The sequence below is a fragment of the Hoplias malabaricus genome, chromosome 2 (assembly GCF_029633855.1).
Source record: "Hoplias malabaricus isolate fHopMal1 chromosome 2, fHopMal1.hap1, whole genome shotgun sequence".
Lineage (NCBI taxonomy): Eukaryota > Metazoa > Chordata > Actinopteri > Characiformes > Erythrinidae > Hoplias > Hoplias malabaricus.
In genome coordinates, this window is record NC_089801.1 from 24,191,982 (window position 1) to 24,214,547 (window position 22,566).

At 37.2% G+C, this 22,566-nt stretch overlaps 1 protein-coding gene across 2 annotated transcripts in view; it reads right to left on the reverse strand.

Annotated features, from left to right (window-relative positions):
* Positions 1-753: 753 nt before the first annotated feature.
* LOC136686953 (uncharacterized) overlaps positions 754-22,566 on the reverse strand; it is a 29,552-nt gene continuing 7,739 nt past the window's right edge. Inside the window, exons 2-6 of one of the 2 annotated variants that reach the window (XM_066661080.1) lie at positions 18,464-18,529; positions 3,772-4,016; positions 3,250-3,283; positions 2,942-3,004; positions 754-2,423 (exon numbers count right to left, since the gene is read on the reverse strand). In XM_066661080.1, the coding sequence (XP_066517177.1) occupies positions 1,978-2,423; positions 2,942-3,004; positions 3,250-3,283; positions 3,772-3,957 (729 nt within the window). In that variant the 5' untranslated portion in view covers positions 3,958-4,016; positions 18,464-18,529 and the 3' untranslated portion in view covers positions 754-1,977. Of the gene's footprint in view, positions 2,424-2,941; positions 3,008-3,249; positions 3,284-3,771; positions 4,017-18,463; positions 18,530-22,566 lie in introns of both variants that reach the window. The other variant, XM_066661079.1, reaches the window with a different exon arrangement.

Here is a 22,566-nt window from a genome sequence, read left to right on the forward strand (position 1 = left end):
CCTTTTTTCATTTCAAGAAAAATTAACAAATAAAACAATGTTGCCCCCTCGCCCACCCCCTGAATGAATGAATGAATGAATGAACTAATGAATGGACTGATGGAACAATTTTTAAAAGAAAGAATGAATGAACTCAAAAATTCTGAATGCAATCAAGTACTAACAGAAATTTCCTAAAGTAAAGTCTTCTAAGAAACATAGCAACAGGGAGACAAAAGCATTATGCATCTGAAAGTTACACAACATTTGCTGAACAACCTGATACTCTCTTTTAGGCATTGATTTACATCTTGCTTATCAGTTAACAGAAGCAAAGCACATATGAAAATTCATTAATTCATTGCCTGTAACCTCTTATCCAGTTCAGGGTAGCAGTGAGTCCAGAGCCTACCCAGAATCACTGGGCGCAAGGTGCAAACACACCCTTGGGTGACACACACTCAAGTTCACTACATATAAAAATTGGAATACAGAAATTTGAATGTACCAAAAATTTGGATGAAACCAGTGGACTGAAAAATGCACGTCTGATATGCACATATCTCATGTGGGTAGTGCAAATGCTCTAAAACACTTCATATATTTTCCATTGCTGTCCACTTCAATTCTTAAGTTACATTCTCTGTACTACCACAAGTTGCAAGCAGGACGTTAACTCTGGATCGTCTGTGTGTTCTTTTGCAACTTGGATTTATCAAAATAATAAACACAAGAGCATAATTAAGGAGATCAGATTTTATTTGAAATGACAGTTTAGTCCATTGCACCATTTTACATCAATGAAATGTGAATACATAATACGTTTTAACATAAAACGTAAACATTGTGCCAGCCGCTCAACATGAGGGCCAATCTACTATCATTAGGTATTGAGAATATTTTCTTTTATTTCCTTTCAAATCACAGTAAACAAACTCCTCATGGATACTCTGTATGCATGTCATAATGTTATGTAATAACAAATCAGCGCAAATAATAATATTCCCGATGCGATCAAAACAGCCAAAAGCAAACAATAATTATAAACGCTATTCAAATAAAAATCAAGCTTCTTCCTCTGCGAATAACCCTTATCTGCCAGTGTAACTAGCTAATAAATAACTCACAATGGTTCACTTAATAAAATAAGCCTGAAAATTCAGGCATTAGCCAAATAAAAAAATACACAGTACAATGTGTATACCATATTACAGATGAGCAGAAGTCGAAAATAAAACATTTACTGTCGATCCAGTACTCGACTACATTCTTTGCTGTAAAATTACATTTTGAAAATATTATTGTAATCTTTACAGGTTTGCATTTCAACTTGAAAACTAAAAGGAAAGTTCCACAGGAATGAAAAAACAAATTCACCTCTAAAAGCCAATATTTGTCCAGTCAAGTTTACTCCTAAACAGAATATATGGAAGATGGCATGTCTGCTTTACTGTGTGCTGGTTAGCCAGCTAATTTATGTAATGTATACCAACAGTCAAGAGTTGAATAGTAGGACTATAAACATTCTATGTAATGCTTTACCCAGAAATGGCTTTAGCAAATACTTTTATTAAAGCCCCTGATCTCTAGGTACTACAAATATATCCTAATTTGTGTACTCCCAAAAAAAAAAAACCTGACTTCTAGAAACATGGATTTGATATGCAAGAGCCTTGTTAATAGCTATAACTCCCTGAATGTGTAAGGACTTTGTGCTCCATGCTATTGTATTAATTTGCCAGCAAAATATTAATAAAAAATAAATAAATAAAATGATTTTGTTGCGTTATGATTAATGGCTAATATAAATATTGCTTATTTAAGATTTATTAAAAACAAATTGTAAATGAGCACCCTAAAAGGTAGGAAAAGTGTGTAATAATGTACACTACACAGAACATACTCTGATCAGTCTCAGGACTGTTTGGATTTTACAGAATACACGTAAGTCAACACAGCTATTTTAGGATTGTCATAAACCTACATAAATAGGAATTTTCAGTCGTCTCTCCCCCTTGGCAGACGAGTGACTTCAAAGTGACTAAATTTTTCAGAGCTGACAAGATTATAGTTTTTAGGATCTATCAGAACTCTTAGCACAGAAGATTTAGTTAACTTGACCACTCTGCTTAAAGTAACAGCCTGAAGGGTTCCGACTTCACAAGGTATAGTCTCATAGACTGTCATGATGTTCCACCCAGGAGGGGTTTCTGTGTCCTGATTAACAATGACAGTCAAATAGCAAAGGTTTTCTTTACAAGGACAGTCTCCCGCAGGTACCTGGTAATACATTCTCAAATTGATAAGGTACCAGCCATTAAAAGGCACATAAAGATCAGTGAAATTTTTCAGTTGTCCTGTGTTCTGTTGATCAATCCAGTTAATGACTTGCATGTTGTGCTTGAGAACACTCTGATTCTGAAATGTAACATGGCCTCTTGTACCTTTAAGAGAAGTAGATAAGTTTTTGGTCAGATTCACATGCATACAAGCACACACATGCACTTCAGAAAATGCAGCAGACGTCTGACATTTAGGTAGGTATTTTAAGAAGTGGGAAAATATTTGAACGGCTAGTAATCCTGTTTTATTACGTATACAATGTACAATGTGCAGATTTAACCAGATACACTCTGAGATTAGCCAATTAACTCACTTTAATTGTGCTCACACCATTATATAAGCTCCATAAAAAGTACTGAGGCTAATGTCTAAGGCTAGTCTAAACAAGAAGACTAACCCCCCCCCAGCATTTTGCTTTAAAGCAAACGAAACTGTATTCTCAGGAGAGCCACAAGGTCCTTTTTCATTTCTAATTGAATTGTTACTGCAGCAACTTTACAATTATGTCTTCGATTTGACAAGGAATGATGGATGAGAAGGTTTATTCAAACCATTGGATAAAACTGTGAGTCCAGTCTAACAGAGTAATGAAATAGAGTGATTAAACTGAGGTGCTTACCCAGCAGGTGCACAGACCAGATACGAGATCCAGCAGACTTGCTTTTTTGTGCCTGGGCCAAACCTGCTTGGGAAAAAAGGCAAACTTGTGATTTTTTATTTATTTATTTAGGCTCAAATATGTTGAAGAAGGATCCACATTTACAATAAAGCTGAATAAAAACAAAACGTCTACTGAGACAGCTAACTGTGTCTGAGGTAAAGTTCTGGCTTCAGATGTACTTAGTGTGTCAATGTCAGAGAGTTGTGAGGAAAAATAATTTCCCAGACTTTTACCACTATTTTAAAAGGTGTAAACATTTATCTTACCCATGCTTGTGGCTGGCTGCTTATCAGCTGAAACCTGGAAAAAATGAGAGAAAATAAAGTAAAAAAAAAAGCACGTGAAAAAATTGAAAACTTTGCCCAATACGTTAGGGGAAAAAGATAAATACTTAAATGCATAAGTGAAAACTGCATTGTTTCACAGCGAACGACAGGCTTTTCATTAAACAACCACTTTTCCAGTCCACCTTAACTGGCGCAGCTGTTACATTCTGGCTCCGCGCTGAAACGTAACGGCAGTGTAAATAAACGCGCCATTTAAGGTGGAGCGGAAAATTCGTGTATATTCTGGCACCAGCAAGCTTTGTAACAGCTGCGATATTTAATGTGGAAAGAAAAGTTGTGTACTAAAATTAGTCAATTCACTACATTCTAAAGCATCTAAACTTAAGGTGGAACAGAAAGTTAAGGTAGAACTTTATATTAAAAATGTTGAGTCGCTAAATGACATTCTGAGTCCACATACTGTAACTTCCCGGGCATTGAAGGGACGAGGTGTGAACGTACCTTGGCGTTGTGTCCTGAGGCGTGAAACAGGAGGAAAGTGGCGAACAGAGCGAGGAGCAGGAGTCCTGTTGCGAAGCGGGAGCAGGTCTCCTGTCTCTTCATGTCCCTGCAGTGCTGAACCACGGCGCGGAGAATCTCCCGGTTCTCCACAACCGCCAAAGGAACATCCCCGTTATTCTCAGCCATCTCACAAAATCGTTAGGGAACTGTCCGCTTTCCGTCGGCTGGGTTTTACTGACCACTATCTGCATGGATCCAGCATATAAACTATTTATCCACAAAGATTAATGACCCACCTCCTAACAGCGCAAACCCCGCCCCCTGCGCTGCCATTGGCTACAATGGGTTTGTAAGTAGTAGTAGTAGTAGTAGAAAATACATTAAGACTAGTTTTTATTAAAAATAAATAAACAATAATAAACCAAGAGTGCACTGACATAAGACCTCAATAATAATCATTAGTGAGCAGATATAACACCACTGCCACCACTTTAATTTGTGTATTTACTACTTAATTATGATTCCTCATTAGCTGCAATAAAACAAATAAAACATCTCTGATTAAACAAGGTTATGTTAATTTGGAGTGAAAAGGTGCTGTATAACCCAAGATGTATAGATAGTGGAAAAATGCCATCTTCGATGTTCCGTCTGGATAACGTGTTAACATATTTTCACTTTTTTACATATCTATTGATTAGAAAATCAAATAAACCTCCTGCCAAACACACCCATGTGGAGCCCATATATAGAGCCAACTGAGTACTAGCTTGTTTGTTAACATATGAAATGTGAAATAGGATATGCTCTCCAGTATTAAAAATGAGACCAGGCTGGTTTAAACCTAGCACTAATACAAGCAGTCCACCTGAAAACACAGCATCTCTCTAAATTAAGACAACAAACTATGGGATATATGAATATTGTAATATTACATATATTGTGAAAGCCATGTGGTCCCTACTAAGGATTGCAAGCTTGGATAATATACAAGATGTGTTAATTTGATATAAGAACTACCACCAATTTGGCATTTAGGGGTTTATGAATGATTTACAGTGAGTTGATTAATGTCCAAATCTTAAACACCTTAACAGAGTCCATTTTTGTGTTTTAACTGTTTAAGAATGGCTGTTAAGGTGTTTAAGATTTGGACATTGGAAATGTTATATATATTTTATATAATTTATACATACATTACACACACACACACACACACACACACATATATATATATACACGTGTGTGTGTAGTGTATGTATAAATTACATAAAATATATGTATACATTTTCTGTTCATATTTGATATTTTACACGTTGAGACATATTAATTATAAAAATAAAAAGTAGAATAATATATTTGGAAAATATGTATAATGTGTTACTCGAGTAACAATTTCACAGGACACAATTTAATTACAGTGCAATACTGAAGTGTGTACTCTGTGGAGAACGTGTACTCACATTCTCACACATTTAATTTCATCAGGGCTGTCCTCGTATTTAAACTTCTAGCGCAGGGCGGGGCTTGTGGAAATTCCAGAGGGAATGACGTCAAGTAAACGTCTCCAAGGTAAAGGGACGTAAAGAGCCACTTTCGCTATCCCCACTTTCGCTTTCTGTTCTCTCTGCCCCTGGGTTTCATCTCGGAATGTCTTTTATGTCATTTTCGACTGAGGAAAGCTTTGTCTTCTAAGCTGGGGGCGGAGGGGTGGACTGAATTTAGATTATACATACTGATACAGAGCCCAGACACATCACAACACAATGGACAACTCCACCCCCTGCTTTCAACCCACAGCATTTGTATTCTGCTGGAAGTTACATGACATGGAACAATCTTGAGCTGCTACACAGGTCACCATACTCACCCTTATACAAAATAAATGTATTCAAGTGTTCTATTATAACAGAACAATGAATTTGGGACATTTTCTTAAACATAAATAATAACAGAATACAACGATTTGCAAATCTTTTTCAACCTATTGTAGTTGAAAACTCTACAAAGACAAGATATTTAATTTTCAAATGGATAAACTTTGTTTGTTTTTTTTGTTTTTTTAATATTCACTCATTTTGAATTTGAGACCTGCAACACATTCCAAGAAATTTGGGACAGGGGCATGTTTACCACTGTGCTACAATCACCTTTCCTTTCAACAGCATTCTAAGCATTTGGGAACTGAGGACACTAATTGTTGAAGCTTTGCAGATGGAATTCTTTTACATTCTTGTTTGATGTACAACTTCAGTTGCTCAAAAGGCCAGGTTTCCGTTGTCGTATTTTGGGCTTCATAACACGCCACACATTTAAATAGGAGACTGCAGGCAGGCCAGTCTAGTACCTGGACTCTTACTATGAAGCCATGCTGTTGCAACACGTGCAGAATGTGGCTTGGCATTGTCTTGCTGAAATAAGCAGGGAAGTCCCTGAAAAAGACGTTGCTTGGATGGCAGCGTATGTTGTTCCCAAATCAGTATGTACATTTCAGCATTAATAATGCCTTCACAGATGTGCACGTTACCCATGCCATGGACACCAACACACCCCCATACCATCAGAGATGCAGGCTTTTAAACTTTGCGCTGATAACAGTCCGGACAGTCCTTTTCCTCTTCAGCCTGAAGGATACAACATCCATGATTTCCAAAAACAATTTGAAATGTAGACTCGTCAGACCACAGGACACTTTTTCACTTTGCGTCAGTCCAAGTGGAATCTCAGATGAGCTTGGGCCCTGAGAAGCCGGCGGTGTTTCTGGGTGTTGTTGATATATAGCTTTCCCTTTGCATCATAGAGTTTTAATTTGCATTTGTAGATGGAGCAATCTCATAAAATCATGTATTATCTAGAATCCAGAGTTTACCAGTGGTAAATAAGAGTTTCTAAACCATTCAGATGCAATATACACAAGAGAATACTGGAATTTCCTTGCTTCTGACATCACTGGAATGCAGCATTATTAACAAACACAGGAAGAGATAAACTTTTGGTTTATTTTACAGACAATAGATAATGCACATGTAAATAATAGACATGTAAATAAACAACAATATTGTCATTTGGAGGCTGAGGACACTTTGCTTTATCATGATTTGTAGTTACTGTATGTTCACATTCAAACTCTATTATTTACCCAATTTAAATGCCACAGACAAAATCCTGGCAGTGAGGCCAGGTTATTGCACTGAAAGTATCAGACTGTGGCTGAGACTAGGCATTATTGCATAAACACAGACCAGACAGCATTACATAAACACAAAACACACCTTTTCTAACTTTTTAGACTCTGTTGTTTAATCTTTAGGTTAAATTAATAGTTAGTTTATGCTACGTTTTTAATAAATGTTTCTTTTAGTAAAATAGGTATGTTTTCACAATGTCACGCCCTGGCCCTGTCCTGTCCTATGTCTGTTTTTCCTACCATGGGCTCATGTAGCACATGGCTCTATTACTGTTTTGTTCCTGTCTCCGCTTTAGCTCACCCTCTCAGTGTGCCTCCTTTGTGCTCCTGCCCCCTCATTATCTGTCCCAGGTGTTCCTTGTCTGTGGTGTGTATTTAAGTTCCTTTGTGTCTGTGTTTCTTTGGTGGACATTTCTTGTGCTTTGTGTGTTGTTTTGGTTTATCTGTTTGCATCTCTCCTCTACTAGTACTTAGCAAGTCTGGGCCTTTCTGGTCTGTTTAGTAATTCCCTCTTTCTGTAGTCTGTTTAGTAGTTCCCCCTCTCTCAAATCTGTTAAGTACTCTGTCTCTCTATGTAAGAATCCCTGTCAAGGTCTCTCTATATCTAAGTATCCCTGTCTAGGTCTGTCTTTCATTGTCTTAAAACTTAAACTTAAAACATAAACTTAAAAGGTTTACTACTCCTATGCTTAAAGTATACTTTTATATATTCAAATGTAGGCTAATTTAGTCCCAAGAAATATTGAAATAGTACACATAGACGTTTACTACATTAATATTAATATACTTCCAGCACATAAAACATGTTTCAGAAAAATATACTTCAGATTTCCTTCTCTTTAATTAATAAAATAAACTTTAAGTATCATTTTTTAAGAGCAAAATCAAGCAATGGCTAAAGGGGTATAAAGCCACCAAGCCTTGGGCTGCTTGACTTGATTCTTAATAACAGTGTTGTTAAAAGGAGTTAAAGGTACAAAAACCTCAATTTTCCTGTGTGATTAAGACTGTGTGCATGTTCTCAGCAGCTCAATCTCCATATATGGGCATTCTGGAGTGGAATGTTAATGGTACTTTCTGAAACTTGAATAATGAGTGAGTAGTATGTTAATTACCTATATTTAAAAAAACATTTGAGGAAGTGTGCTACCAAGTTTAAAGTACATTTTGTCTAAACGTCCTTTTATGGTGTAGCAGTAACATTACCTTTCACTTGAAATATGGGGCCTGTCCCAAAGCTCCAGAAAATTAGCCACAGGCCACAATCCTTCCTCCTCCAAAATTTACTGCTGGCATTATAAATTCAGAGCACTAGCTGACTTCTTTATTTATTTATATATTATATATTTAATGCTACTGTAATAAATTGTATTACTCTATTGTGGGGTAAAGGCAAGCACAAACATTCACTGAGATGTGAAATCAGTAGCCACTTCTTTTCAAACTGCCCCCATGCAGTACCATAGCATAGCAATATCAAGCACAGAGAGTGAGAGATGGGCCCATCCTACCCACATAAAAAAAGGTGAGCCAGGATGGCCAAGGCATCACGTTGGATAGAACCAACAATCTCCAGATGATGCAGGGACCAAAACTATGAGTGCTGCACCACCCATGCAGCATATAAAGTACTGTGCAAAAGCTTTAGGCACCAGTGAATATTCATTCATTCATTCATTATCTGTAACCCTTATCCAGTTCAGGGTCACGGTGGGTCCAGAGCCTACCTGGAATCATTGGGTGCAAGGCGGGAATACACCCTGGAGGGGGCCAAGGAAGTGTTATTTGCTAAAAAACAAACAACAGATAATGCCCAACATTAGAATAAAACCAAATAACATTATTCCAGTGAGTGTGACAATCTGTGTGAATGTGTTGGTTTAACATTTCCCTTGTGGCAGTCCGTATCATTTGAGGTTTTAGCGATTAATAAATAATGATTTAAAATAATGTGTGCTGTTGATTTAACAAATTAATGCGATCAAGGAGAATCTGAACAAAATATTGTTCTTCAAACTCACTCACACCTACTACTTTATAGAAAAAAATATATTATCTTATATTTCTTATCTTTTTGTAGTTTAAATATATATAATTATCTTAGGTGCCTAAGACTTCTGCACAGTACTGTATGTAACGTCTGGTAAATGAATGTTTGTATTTCAAGCCATCTGAAAAAGTGATTCATTACTCCACTGAACACATTTCAATAATCATTGTTTGATACTTGGCATTGTGCATAGTGATCTTAGGCATGTGTGCTGTTGCTAAGCTATGGAAAACAGTTTTTTGATGCCCAGTTTCTGTGCCAGTGTTGCTTTGAGGCACATTAGCGATTAAATATTTCCGGACACAACAGCCATGCTCTGTGACTTTGAGTTGTCTGTTGTTTTTCCACAATAATTGTGCTTACACTTGTCTAGGGTAGACTTAGCTGGGCACTTATCCGGTGACACTTTTAAATGTCATTGAACTTTTCAGCATGACCCGTGTCAGGTTTGTCACTGCAGATTGTAATGGGTGAAGCCAAAATAACCTGAACTAAACCATTTTGAGGAGGTCCACTTAATTTTCGCCTTGTTGTAGTAACAGTAGCAGAACTAAATGAAGATCAGGAATTCTGGATTGGTGGAAAAACATCAGCACTCAGTAGACACTGTTTTCCCAGATCTTTCTCTTATGAATTGGAGGAGAGACAGTGCCCTCAGGTGTTCAGAAATTCAGGAGAGATTCCTGCAATTTATTTACTCCCACAGCACTTCATCATGAGCTTTCAGCTGAAGATACCTTTATTGTACTCCGTCAACAGGTAAGGTGATAAATGTTTGTCCAAACTTTGTAGACCGCCCTAATAATGAGCGAATGTACCTACTTTAGAGGGGACCCCATATTGAAACCCTTTTTTCACAAGTTCAAATTTGTGGGGTCTAAATTAAATGTCTGGGACATTCTATGGTTAACATGCTTCTGTTTACCCCTTGTTTACCAGGAGTTTACCTTTGTGTGCCACCTTTATTTTTAAGAGTGTGATAAGATCTTGGTGAAAATAACAGAGATGGGAGTGGTAACTTGATTTACACACTGCCGTCACACAGTGGATCATACACAGCTGAGATAATGGAGTTTTTAGGCTATCACTACCGTTCTGAAAACAGCAAACCAAACAAATATTTTCAGCCATCAATGACCACACTTATTAGTCCTTTATTACTTATAATGGGTGAGATGATTATAACAAACCCATTATAACAAACACTCACTCAACTGTAATCCTTTACAATATTTTTAAACAGTTTAATTGTAGGAAGTTAATGAAGTGGATACACGTTCGTAACAGATTGGTACACAGCTACTGTACTACACTGTGCTTTAGGTCAACTTATAGATTTGAGGTTAGCCACGTACTTGAATGACTCATCTGATTTATGCTGTACATTACATCACTCAGTGCTTCCTCCACTTTTCCTGAAACAAGAGCCTGCTTTCGAGAAAAGTGGCAGAAATTGTCCTTTAGAACAAGATTAAAACTATTGTGATATTCCAGCAAAAATGATCAACAATTAAAACTAATCCTGTCCAAATAGGGCTCAAGACTCCAAAAGGAAAATGCCCTCAGAATATTGAATGAAAGTTTAGGGAGAAACCAAGACTCAAAGTAGGCCTGTCACAACAGCAATTTTTCATTCTCAATATACGGTCCCAGAAATAATTGTGTTTAATGATTTTAGTGTCATTTTAAAACCATTTTGTGCCACTGTTATAATAATGTAAGAACAGCATAAAGCACCCATTTAAAGACCAACGAAATTTTAGTAAATATTTTGTTACTTCGAATATTCAGATAGTGGAGTTGGAATATAACATATATTTAACCATCCTAAGTAAATTAACCATAAATAAAAATAAAACCACTGTTTATAAAGAAATTGATATAAAGAGTGAAAACCAGAGAACAGAATTCATGGCAAAATTCATTCTTATGTAAACGAATATTACAGTAAACATAAATGGGCAATACTGATGTCAGCAAACGTTATTGAAGAAATATCTATATACACTGTACACATGGAATTACTCTCTGAACATCAGAAATAAATCAGTGAAACCAATATTCAAAAAGAAAAAATATCTAAGAACAAGAGGAACAAACATTGAGTTGCACTATGACTGACAAGACAAATCTTCCTCAGATCATAAAGCAATAAAATGTGAGATTTTAAAGGGAGATTCCATCATTAAAAAGAAAAACAAACTGAAATGGAACCAAGACTCAAAAGGAGAAACTCCTTCAGTTCATGTTTTAGTTAGTTTTCATTGCCTGTGTCCTGCAGTTCTGAAGGCCAAAAGATATTAAATTATAGAAATAAACAAGATATCAACAGACATTAGAAAGTTTGAAAGACTCTAAGGGATTTTCACACGTGTTATGTTTGCTCTGGTCCAAATCAGTTAAACAGTTAGTGATCTTGGAGCGTTTTCCCCTTGGTTTGGTTTGTTTTCACACACCGCAGATTAAACCGTGGTTTTTAATCTGGAGATTTCGTGCAAAGTTAAACAGAAAACTGTGGTGAACTCGTCAGAAAATCAGGTGTTTTGTAAAAAAGCAGAAAGGTAAAAGCTTGTGGGACACAGCCTCCAATCATGCATATGATATAAATGAGCTCAACAATTGAACGTATTCATGATTCAGTGGCCAAGAAATAGTGATGTTTACATATAAAGGGCTCAAGTGTGTCTCATTCTTCTCTCAGTGCTCTGATTCCTTGAACCCCTTAAAGACCTCATTTAAAGGAAAGCCTTATCGCTTAGGCCAAGAATTGGGACAAGGGAAATAACTCAGATTAGTTACTAAGGCCCTATCCACATGCTTATGGATATTTTTTAAATAAAAGTATTGTCTGCATTTTGGCCTCCCATCCACAAGAAAATGGTGTTTTAGAGGACTGAACGGTTGTTGGTTTGATTTCCACAACCTGCAGGAAAATTGGGGGTAGTGGGATTGAAGGAATAGCACTGTCCTCCTCCCTGGTTTCACATGGCTGAGGTACCTTTGAGCAAGACACCGAACCCACAACTGCTCCATGGGTGCCAAGGATGGCTGCTCGCTGCTATGGGTGTGGGTTCACAGACCCTAGGGCACTAATGTGTGTATATTCTCTGCCACAGATTGGTTAAATGCTGATGACATATTTTACTGTACATTGTACAATGAAAAAAATTGCACATTTAATTTAAATTTCAAAAGAGAAAAAACACATGAATAAGCAACGTTGTGACCCGACAGGCTGCATTTTGGGGAACTGTTGTAGTGGAACCCTTCCCAGATACCAGGTCCGAAAAGGTAGTAGAGCTGAGAAGATTTGTTACCACACGATGGAAAAGCACTAGATGCTTATTGTTGTCCTTCTCAGAATCTCAGAACCTGCCCCCACCATGTGATGTTCAGTACTGGGGAAAAAAAACTTGAGCACCTTTTCATTTATTTTATTTCCTCTCAAACCCATTCAGTCGAGTTAAATACAGGGTTTTTAGTGTTGGGAGAAAAGCAGAAGACACAGATTCTGTGTCAGTAAATCACACAAAAGTTTCCACAACTAATTATAATTCATTTTGAACTGTGCTCTTATGTGGTTAGTTTTTTGCTGTTTTTGTGGATTTGCCTGCAGTTTTTCAAAGAAATCTGCAGAGATTTCAGCTGGTACTTTCTGCTTCTCATGTTTCAAGGAAACTCATAAGACTCACCATGCTCTTTACAGTGTCTCAGCTGCTGCTTTAATGGACACTGTCTTCTTTTTCTCAGTAATAGATGAATGAGAGCTCCACATCCTTCCAGATCCACAATACTGAATTGTTGTTTTTTTCACAGTAGAAGAATGCACATAATTATCTGTGGATGTTTTCATTCTGAGGTGAGAGTGGGAAGTTTCGTTGGTGGTTGAGGTCTTGCTTGTTTGTTGAGAGTCACACATTCTCTGCATCTTTTTATGATTTTTTTCGAGCACCACTTTTGTAGACTACACTTGTTCTCAGTTGATATTTATGTTTCTTAAGCAAGTAGATTATGTAATATATAGCTTCCTCAGAAGTGTCTTCTAAATAATAAATATAGTAAAAGGTCAGGGTGGGATCCATCAGGCTTTGATCATTCAGGGTAGGTAGACCATAAAGCAGGATTTCTGTTAGCCAGTTAACTTAAGCCCAAAGCTGAGGACTGTCCAATAGGAATCCGCCCCAGTTCTGTTCCAATGGGACAGGTTTGAATTTAAAGTTATCTGGCTAAAATGACAAAATTCTGGATAGTGGAACACCCGCCTATTTCTGTTCCATTTGTTCAGTTAGTGGCTAAACCTGAACCACTTCTCTTTTTTATGTGCCCATTATGCAAACACAACCGTCTATTTGCTGAGTACACCTGATAACTGGATAATTGATAACTGATAATTAGGTCAGATCACATTCCCTTCACAAACAAACTCTGCTTCAGAGTTTGTTTGGGGCCAGACTGAGACCACCTCTTCTCAAGGGTCTTGGTACCGTTGCCCAAATACATCACACCATGGAATGAACCAGAGTCTGATTTAAAACACGGGGGCCATTCATTGCAATCTGGGCAGTGTGGATCAAGGTGGGATTAGTGAAGGTCGGATTGGTCCATTCCTGTGCATGCCTCTGATTTTTAAAAGCATCCAGTCTCAAAATGGTGGTATGAACTATTGTTGTTGTTGTTTTTTGTCTTATAACCTTCTTTTTAGGGAACAAGGAGAAATCAGTTCAACACACTCAAAAAGCCTCTTAAGATTAACTTTCATTTTTGTGGTCTGTACTGGATTCTGAGATACATTTCTAATGTAATTCCATGAGCAAACAGACACCACTGCATTCTCCAGACACATGTCTTTATCCAAACCGCAAAAGCTGATTTCAGCTGATTGGCTGAGACTTAACACGAGATTGCAGCCACATGACGGCAAATTAAGCTTTGTGTGTAGTTTTGTTTTGAGCATTTTGATTGTGATGTAACTGCTTCCAGATCATTTGGAATTTTTTTGTAAAATGCCATATATAAAAAATGTGATTTATATATAAATATATAGTTATATCACCTTTCCTTTTACATTTCACTTTTTAATCCACAGTTTGGGAATCATTCCCCTTCACATCATTGAAGGTTTTTTAGGTTGATTTTTTTTCCTTTCTTGATAAACGACTTCTGCTGCTCAACAGTCTGTGCTCAATCCTGTTCTTCAGGATGGGACATAGAGGACAGATCTGTATGAAGCTAATGTAGTGTAGGGGTTCTAGAACATCTGTCAAAGTATGCATGGACAAACAGAGAAACAACGTTAAGAACGTTTCTCAGCTTAAAACAGTAAAGAACTTTGGGTTTTCATCATCAATATTATACATTATAAATCAATATCATAAAAGATTTAGAGAATCCAGAGGAATCTCAATATTCCAGAGACAAGGCCTCACCGCATGGGCTCAGAAACACTTCCCAAACCCACAGTCTGTGAACACACTTCCTGACTGCATCCACAATAGCAAGTTAAATCTCACCAATGCAAAGAAGAAATCATACATACAGAGGATCCAGGAACACAGCCTAATTTTCTGGGTCTGGGCTCATTTAAAATGGGCTGAGGCAAAGTGGAAAAGTGTCCTGTGGTCTGACAAATCCAGAATTGATATTCTTTTTGCAATCATTGATGCCACATCCTCTGGGCTAAAGAGAAGAGGGACCATCCAACTTGTTATAAGTACACAGTTCAGAAGCCAGCCTCAATGATATTATGAGGGTAAAATACTGCACATGGCATGGGTAACGTTTACATCTGTGAAGGCACTGTTAATGCTAAAGGTTATGTTCAGGTTCTGGAGCAACATGCTCCTATCCAGATGTCTTTTTCTGGTAAGTCCTTGCACATTTCGGTATCACAATTCATTTAGTCATTATCAGTATTCACTTATCGAGTGTAGGGTCGTGGTGGGTCGGGAGCCTACAATCACTGGGCACAAGGCAGAAGTACACTCTAGAGTCGGCACTAGTCCACTACAGGGCAGTATGACAATGCCGATCTAACTGAAATTCCAATGCATGGATTTAAACATGGTTCATGATGCTAAATTAGTGTAGACCTGTCACCCGCAGAAAAACAATTGCTGCGTTATGAAACAAAAAGCACTATAACTGAGTGCCCAAGCTGTTGAGCAGCCGAAATTCTATAGCAAGAAAAACAGGAAAAAAATAATTTACTTTCAAAACTATAGCTATTGGCCTCCTCAGTTCCCAATGGTTTACAGAGTTAAAAGAAAAGGAAACACTGTGGTAGACCTCATCCTGTCTTTTATATCTTATCATGTGTATAATCACAATTAGGTGCTATCCTGGTGCTTGATGTGAAGGAAAAAAAAATAAAAATCACACTTAACTCTTGGTAATAAACAGAAATGACAGGAATCATGAGTATATCTGTTGTCTCAATGCTGCAGCATGAAGCTTGCTGAGGAACAATGAATGTGCATCTTTTTGCAAACCTCAACAAAAATTCCCAACTGGACATTTTTCCCCCTTGAAAACGAGCTCAAACATGAACTCATCTGATCCTAGGTCATGTTTTCACTGCTTTTGACAGCATTTCTGCACAAACTATGGTGTATGGCTTGAGACAAGAGATTCCAAAACACACTTGAACCCATAGCCGTCTAAATGTTTATTACATATACATGAGTTTTTTTATACAATGGCATCTGAGGACGTGAAGATCAAGCCCATGCACAATGTACTACCTAAACAAGAAAATGAAATTATTTTAAATAGTTATCTACATTATCTGTTTACATTTCCTTTTAATTATCTTGATATTTGGTCTCCATATTTGACGTTTGAGTCACACGAGATATAAGTCTTTGCAGAACTTCAGGACTTTATGCTGAATGCCCATTAAAACGTGTTGGAGCAGATGGACATGAGCCTTAAGTATGCTTAATGCCAAAAGTTGGCTAGAAAGTAAATAAAACAAGCCCCATTTCAAAATATGAACAACCCATATCAGTACAAGGATTCCAGCCACTGTATTACTGGAAACTGAAAAATCAGCCATATGACTTTACTTGGCACAATGCCAGTGTCACTATCACTTGACCATTGTTAATATTTTGGAAATCCCTAATACAGCATTGAGCAATATAGGACACTATTTAATCTGCTGTCTTTGCAGAAACTGAGAAAAAACTCATGAAACGTCATGCCTGTACCTCAACCTTCAGCTCTCAGTGCATTGTGTACCTTTGTTGGTCCTTCCTTAAATGAGGAAATGACGATATTTTGGTGATGCAACTTGGCACAACTGTGTAAAAAACATTGTGTGAACTTTAAAAGAAAAAAAAAAAAGGAACTTGCTTCAGTCTCAGGACGCAAATATCCAGCTTTGCTTCTCTGTGCTAATGGGAAAGGCAGGATTTCTGTTCTCAAAGTGATATTTTTAAAATTTGCTAGTAATATTTTGACGTACATAAGTTGCTTCTTCCAAGAAATCATGGTGTATGTTTGACTTGCACAAGTAGGATGAAGCTGGATCTTGGTCGTTCATCAAATGAATGACTAAAAATATTACAAACCACAAAGTAATGCTTGTGAACTTGATTAGAAATAAAAAGTACCATAAAATGACACAACAAAAATACATTTAGCACACAATATAAACAGTTATAAATTTAAATTTCAATTATACAAAGCTCATTTCCAGTTAAGACATTTTGTAAAAATTAATAAAAACAAACATCTGATTTGTTAAATCTCTTAAAGCTTTATTTAACTGAAAACGCACCCCTTTCTCGTGCATCGAAATTCCTGCTGCTCTCCCTGATACTTTCGTGATCCAGCCCCCACCCTTATGTATCCTGTTCGACATCTTGGCCAAATTTCACTGACAGCATCATGCATGATCTTACAAGGCATTGGTTCAGCCCAAACGGACTTTGAGAGTAAAAAACTGGTGCAATTACCACCTCCTGCTTCCCTCATACACTTTCATAACTTAGATTTTACCTTCACGTTGCCTACAGCTTATCTTTTCCAGTTCTTTTTTTACTGCTGAGTTGTTGTGCTCGATGTGGGGATGACCACAGGAGGATGAGTTCCCCTTATGAGTCCTGGTTCCTCTCAAGGTTTCTTCCACGTGCACTCAGGGAGTTTCTCTTTGTCACTGTCGCCCTTGGCATGCTCATAGGAAGCATGGACTAGGATCTCTGTAAAGCTGCTTTGTGGCAACTTTCTGTTGTGGAAAGTGCTATATGATAAAATGTGACTGACCGATCCACTGACAAAAAAAAATAAACCAATGTTTCCACTTAACAACTTGAGTGTATTTTGTAAATGTGATGCCTGCAACACACTCCGAAAGATTTGAGACTGGGGCATGTTTACCACTTTCACATCGCCTTTCCCTTTAAATACTACTGTTAACCATTTGGGAACTGAGGATATTAATTCTTGAAAGTGACATTTTTGTCCATTATGACTTGATACAAAACATCAGCTACTTAGATCTCTGTGGTCGCTGTTGACTGATTCTGTTTGGCAAAAAGTGATGAACAATGACCTATGTTTGCTTGCCAAGTCTGAGCCTTTTATACATTTTATCACTTGCTTACAGCATAATGCTTCAAATCTGTGTGATGTTAATAGTTCAATAAATGTCTATGAACTTTTCACTCCTGGTTTGCCCCTGTCCCAACTTTCTTGAAATGTGCAAAATTTGTTTATATTTTCAAACCCAATCAGGTTGGTTGGGCCAGAACATTGGAAATGGTTCTATGTACTTAAGTCAGTTAAATAAAGCTTTAAGAGGATTTTAACAATCACAGATTTTTGTTTTTATTGCATTTTACAAAATGTCCTAGCAATTCTGTAAATAGAATTAGTATGTCATGCATTATGCTTAATTAAATTAAATAATGCATACCATTGCTGACACCACAAGGAGAAATACGTAAAAATAGACTTTGTTCAATAAACAATTTTATGCACTGCTGAATGCGCTGTACTGCTCAAGATCACCCTCTCAGGATCACACAACTAACATATACAGTCCAGATTGTGGGACTTTATAATACTTAATTTGATGCTTGGATTTGAGAAGGTGGTGAACATAGATTAATGTGCAGGTGCTTCAGAGCCACCCACTCTGTTGGCACTGGTTTTCTATAAAGATTGTACAAATTGCATGTACATAACTGAATGCATTTCACATTCTAACAAGCAGAACTCATTATCAGAGGAGTCTTCCCTGGGCATATAGGATATATACTGTCAGAAAAACGGTCACTGTGATGGTACCCTCATGGCTACATATTCAGCACCTTTAGTTAGGGAACATAATTGTACTTTATTCTATATTAACTGTAGATTTTAAACTTGGTTGATTTTATATGCTCCATTGTATCTCCAGGACATTTATTATGCAGTTTTTACACAGTTCTATAATAAAAACACATTTTTACCTTTATTTCTGGAGAAGAGAATGTGATCTCTGGAGCTGTGAGACAGTGACCGTGCTTGTTGTGCCACTGTGAGCAGAAAAAAATACAATTATCAAGAAAAACATCAGAAAATAACAGTTATCAGTAAATATTATGAACTTGTTGCATCATGGGAAGTTACTTTCTAGCCAAGCATATCTATGAGGAACGCAACCAGCTTTTTACTCAACTTTACTTCAGCTTTTCACACTGACTTCCTTAATCCTTTGAGTGATTAAATTCAGTTTTGTTTATTCAGATTTTCCTTGGACTTTGTGTTTTATTTTAGTCAAAAAGAATTCTAATGAAAAAGTAACCTCAATCAATGGGGATGCAACTGCCAAGAGATTTTTGGATCATGTCATACGTCTTTACATTACACTCACGGCTCAAACAAAACGTCAGATGCGATGAACTGGGTACGTGAGGGTATCAAATATAAAATCAAACTTATACACAATATCAAATTCAAGAGCAAATGGATAGGCCTGCTCTTAAACTTATAAAAGGAGTAGACACCCACTAAAACGACACATTTCCCATGTTGCAGATGTAGGAAAGATCTGAGGAAAGATGTGACACCTTTAACCACTGAAGAATACCACACATCACGATCACTCAATGTTGAAGAAAATGATCACAGTCTGTAGCAAATAGCAATTTCACTGCCCTTTCCACAAGCACTCTCTCAACATTAACATACATATGCACACATTCCTGTCACATGTTACATGCCTCATAAAAAAAAAGACCACAATACTTGTCTATGGAAAAATAAGCAATGGCTTAAGGCATTGATAAATGTACATTTATATCAAAAGCCCAGCCCTGGAGTTGGTCAAAGACTTTTTTTAACTTTAAAACTGTATATATATAAACAGAATAATTACACGATTTATGCAAATATATGCAAACCAGCAACACTGTGAATGTAATAATAATAATAACAGAAGAGGGTTTCTACTGTGCCAAAATGTGTTCTGAGTGTATTCTAAAAGTTACACTGAATATAGCTATCACTATTTTTTCAGCTCAGGACTAAGATATTAAACTAAGACTTTATTAAAAAAAAAATTCAGATCAGTTGTCTTCAATGAATCAACAACAACTACGTTGTCCATCAAACACACGAAAAGCACTTCATGGTTTTGGCCAGCAGATGCCATGAATGTGCACTGTGTCAGGAAATTCAATTAAGGAACATTGTTTGGTGCAGGAAACTTTCAGAAAGGGGAAACCTCTTCTATATAGACACAACAAACAAAATGAAAAGCACAAGTTAAGAAAACTAAACCTCACTTGTCTATCTGCTAGTGAAAGATGAGGCAGCGAAAGATACCACAATATTGAGTGTGCAAAATGCAACTACAGTGACAGAGAATACACGGCACCATAGTGACAGTGTAAAGACACCAAAACACTTTTCTAAAGATTGTAACTTTCTAAAGAAAATCACCCACAATATTGGCACCTAATAAAACCATATTTTCAAATTACAATACCAAGTTTCATGGATCAATATTTAAAAAAGTTATCTGATGTACTGTGTGGGCAGAATGGTATTATTTATTCATTCATTCATTCATCCATTCATTCATTGTCTGTAACCGCTTATTCAGTTCAGGGTCGCGGTGGGTCCGGAGTCACATCCCAGAATCATTGAGTGCAAGACAGGAGCACACCCTGGAGGGCGCACCAATCGTTCACGGGGCAGAATGGGATTAGCTATCCAAATAGACATACAGTCATGTGAAAATCATGAAATTCTTTGTCTTTTTGAACATTTTAAACATATGGAGCTTATTGAACTAAAATAAAACTGAAGAAATTATTTATAAACACAAGTTGTAAAATTTAATGAACAAAATTTCTGAACATTTCTTGTGAGGAAAACGTTAGGACACCCCTACATTTATTACTGTTTAAAATGTCTGTATTTAGAATCAGACGCACCACATCAGCTGTAAATAATTAGACCATCATTAAAGAGGACATTGGAGGAGGCTCTTATTTAAAACTCAGACATTAGTTTGATTTGCCCTTGGTTGCTGAAGTGAGTGATATCACCATGCCGAGAGCTAAAGAGATCTCTGAGGCCTTCAGAAAGAAGGTTATAGATGTGTATGAATCTGGGAATGGATGTAAAAAGATCTCAAAACAATTGGACAGTAGAATGGCTGATTTCTAAGTGAACATTTAAACCACCTGCCAACATTGGTCAGGTTAGTCCATCCTAACAAGTTCAGTCCAAGAGCAGACCGCAACATGGATAAAGAAGTCTCCAACAATCCTAAAATGTCATCACGGGACCTACAAGTGGCTCTTGCCACAGTTGACGTCAAGTTACGTGCATCTACCATCAGGAAACGACTACACGAGGAGGAAACCCACCTCCCAGTCGATGTCAGAAACTGGTAGATGGTTACAGGAAACATCTAATTGAGGTTATTTTAGACAGAGGGGGAAATACCAGCTATTAGGGCATAGGGTGTCCTAACATTTTCCTCACAAGAAATATACATTTTTGTTCATTACATTTTACAACTTGCGTTTATAAATTATTTCTTCAGTTTTATTTGTTTAGTTCAATAATCTCTCAATACTGTTCAAATGAAGCTCATACGTTCATATGTTTAAAAAGACAAAGGTCCTAACTTTTTCACATGGCTGTAATTAAAGGCTAAGTGTCTCCCTTCAGATTGTTTAAGAAATAAAATCAAATATCTTTAAAGGGTGGGCACGTCAAATACTGAAAAATCTGATGTTGTAGATCAGATCATCAGAAGACATTGAGGCTTCTGTGCTAAATATGTTTCCTAAATATGTACTGGTCAGTTGTGGATTTTACCCCATTTGTTTTTTAAACTGTGCTTGCACTTTCAGTAGCAAAATCTAAGAGTCACTTTCTGTTTATAAATAAACTACATGTAAATTAACACTAATATTTTGTGCCTTTTAAAACCGGGCAAGCATGGAAAAAATCCAACACGTTATTCTGGTAACTGGTTACTGTAGACCAGTGGCACCTACATTAGCTCTTAATGATGACAGAAACTAAGCTACATAATCATTTCAAAATGCTTATTTAAACCAACCTTTTATTAAACCTTAAACCTTTTATATAGGCTACTGCTGCCAGCGTTGATGGCAAGATGACACCTACCCTGACCAAGTAATTTAGTTCATTTGAATAACCCTCTACCAATTTTTGAGTAACCCTCAACCTCATTTGAGTAATCACAAACTTTTCTGAAAGGAAAAAAAACATGAAAACTCATTATCTGTAACCGCTTATCCAGTTCAGGGTCCCGGTGGGTCCAGAGCTTACCTGGAATCATTGGGCACAAGGCGGGAATACACCCTGGAGGGGGTGCCAGGGCAACACACTCACACTTTTGAGTCACCAATCCACCTACCAACGTGTGTTTTTGGACTGTGGGAGGAAACCGGAGCACCCAGAGGAAACCCATGCGGACATGGGGAGAACACACCAACTCCTCACAGACAGTCACCGGGAGCGGGAATCGAACCCAAAACCTCCAGGCCCCTGAAGCTGTGTGACTGCGACACTACCTGCTGCACCATCGTGGCGCCCCAACATGAAAACTATTCTATATAAAAGAGGTTTGTAGATATCAGTGTTTGTTGCACAATATTTCTTCAGTATTCTAGCAAACTAATTAGGGGTTTGTCCTCTTCTTTATTGCAGAGACCTTACGCCTGAAAGTATCAGTCTTATGACTGATAAAGAACACATCAAGGTAACAATTAAACAACTGACACTCTTAGAAAAAAAAAGTACGGTAGATGTACATTACTGGTCACTAAATGTACAAACAGTGTAAATGTACCTTTAAAGGGAATGTCTGTGATTGTGGGGAACTGCAGTTCTCTCTGGTTTATGTTCAGAAGCTCTGCGTCTTTTTAGTAGGGAGGTATATTTGTGGAGAAAAACGAATGTTGTTTGTATGTGACTGAGGTTTAACTTGTCCAAGCTTTTATTCACTGTTCGAATTACCACAGAAACTCATTAGTAACTGGAGTTGTTTAGCTGTGTAGCACTTTCGCTCTGTGTTATCATTCAT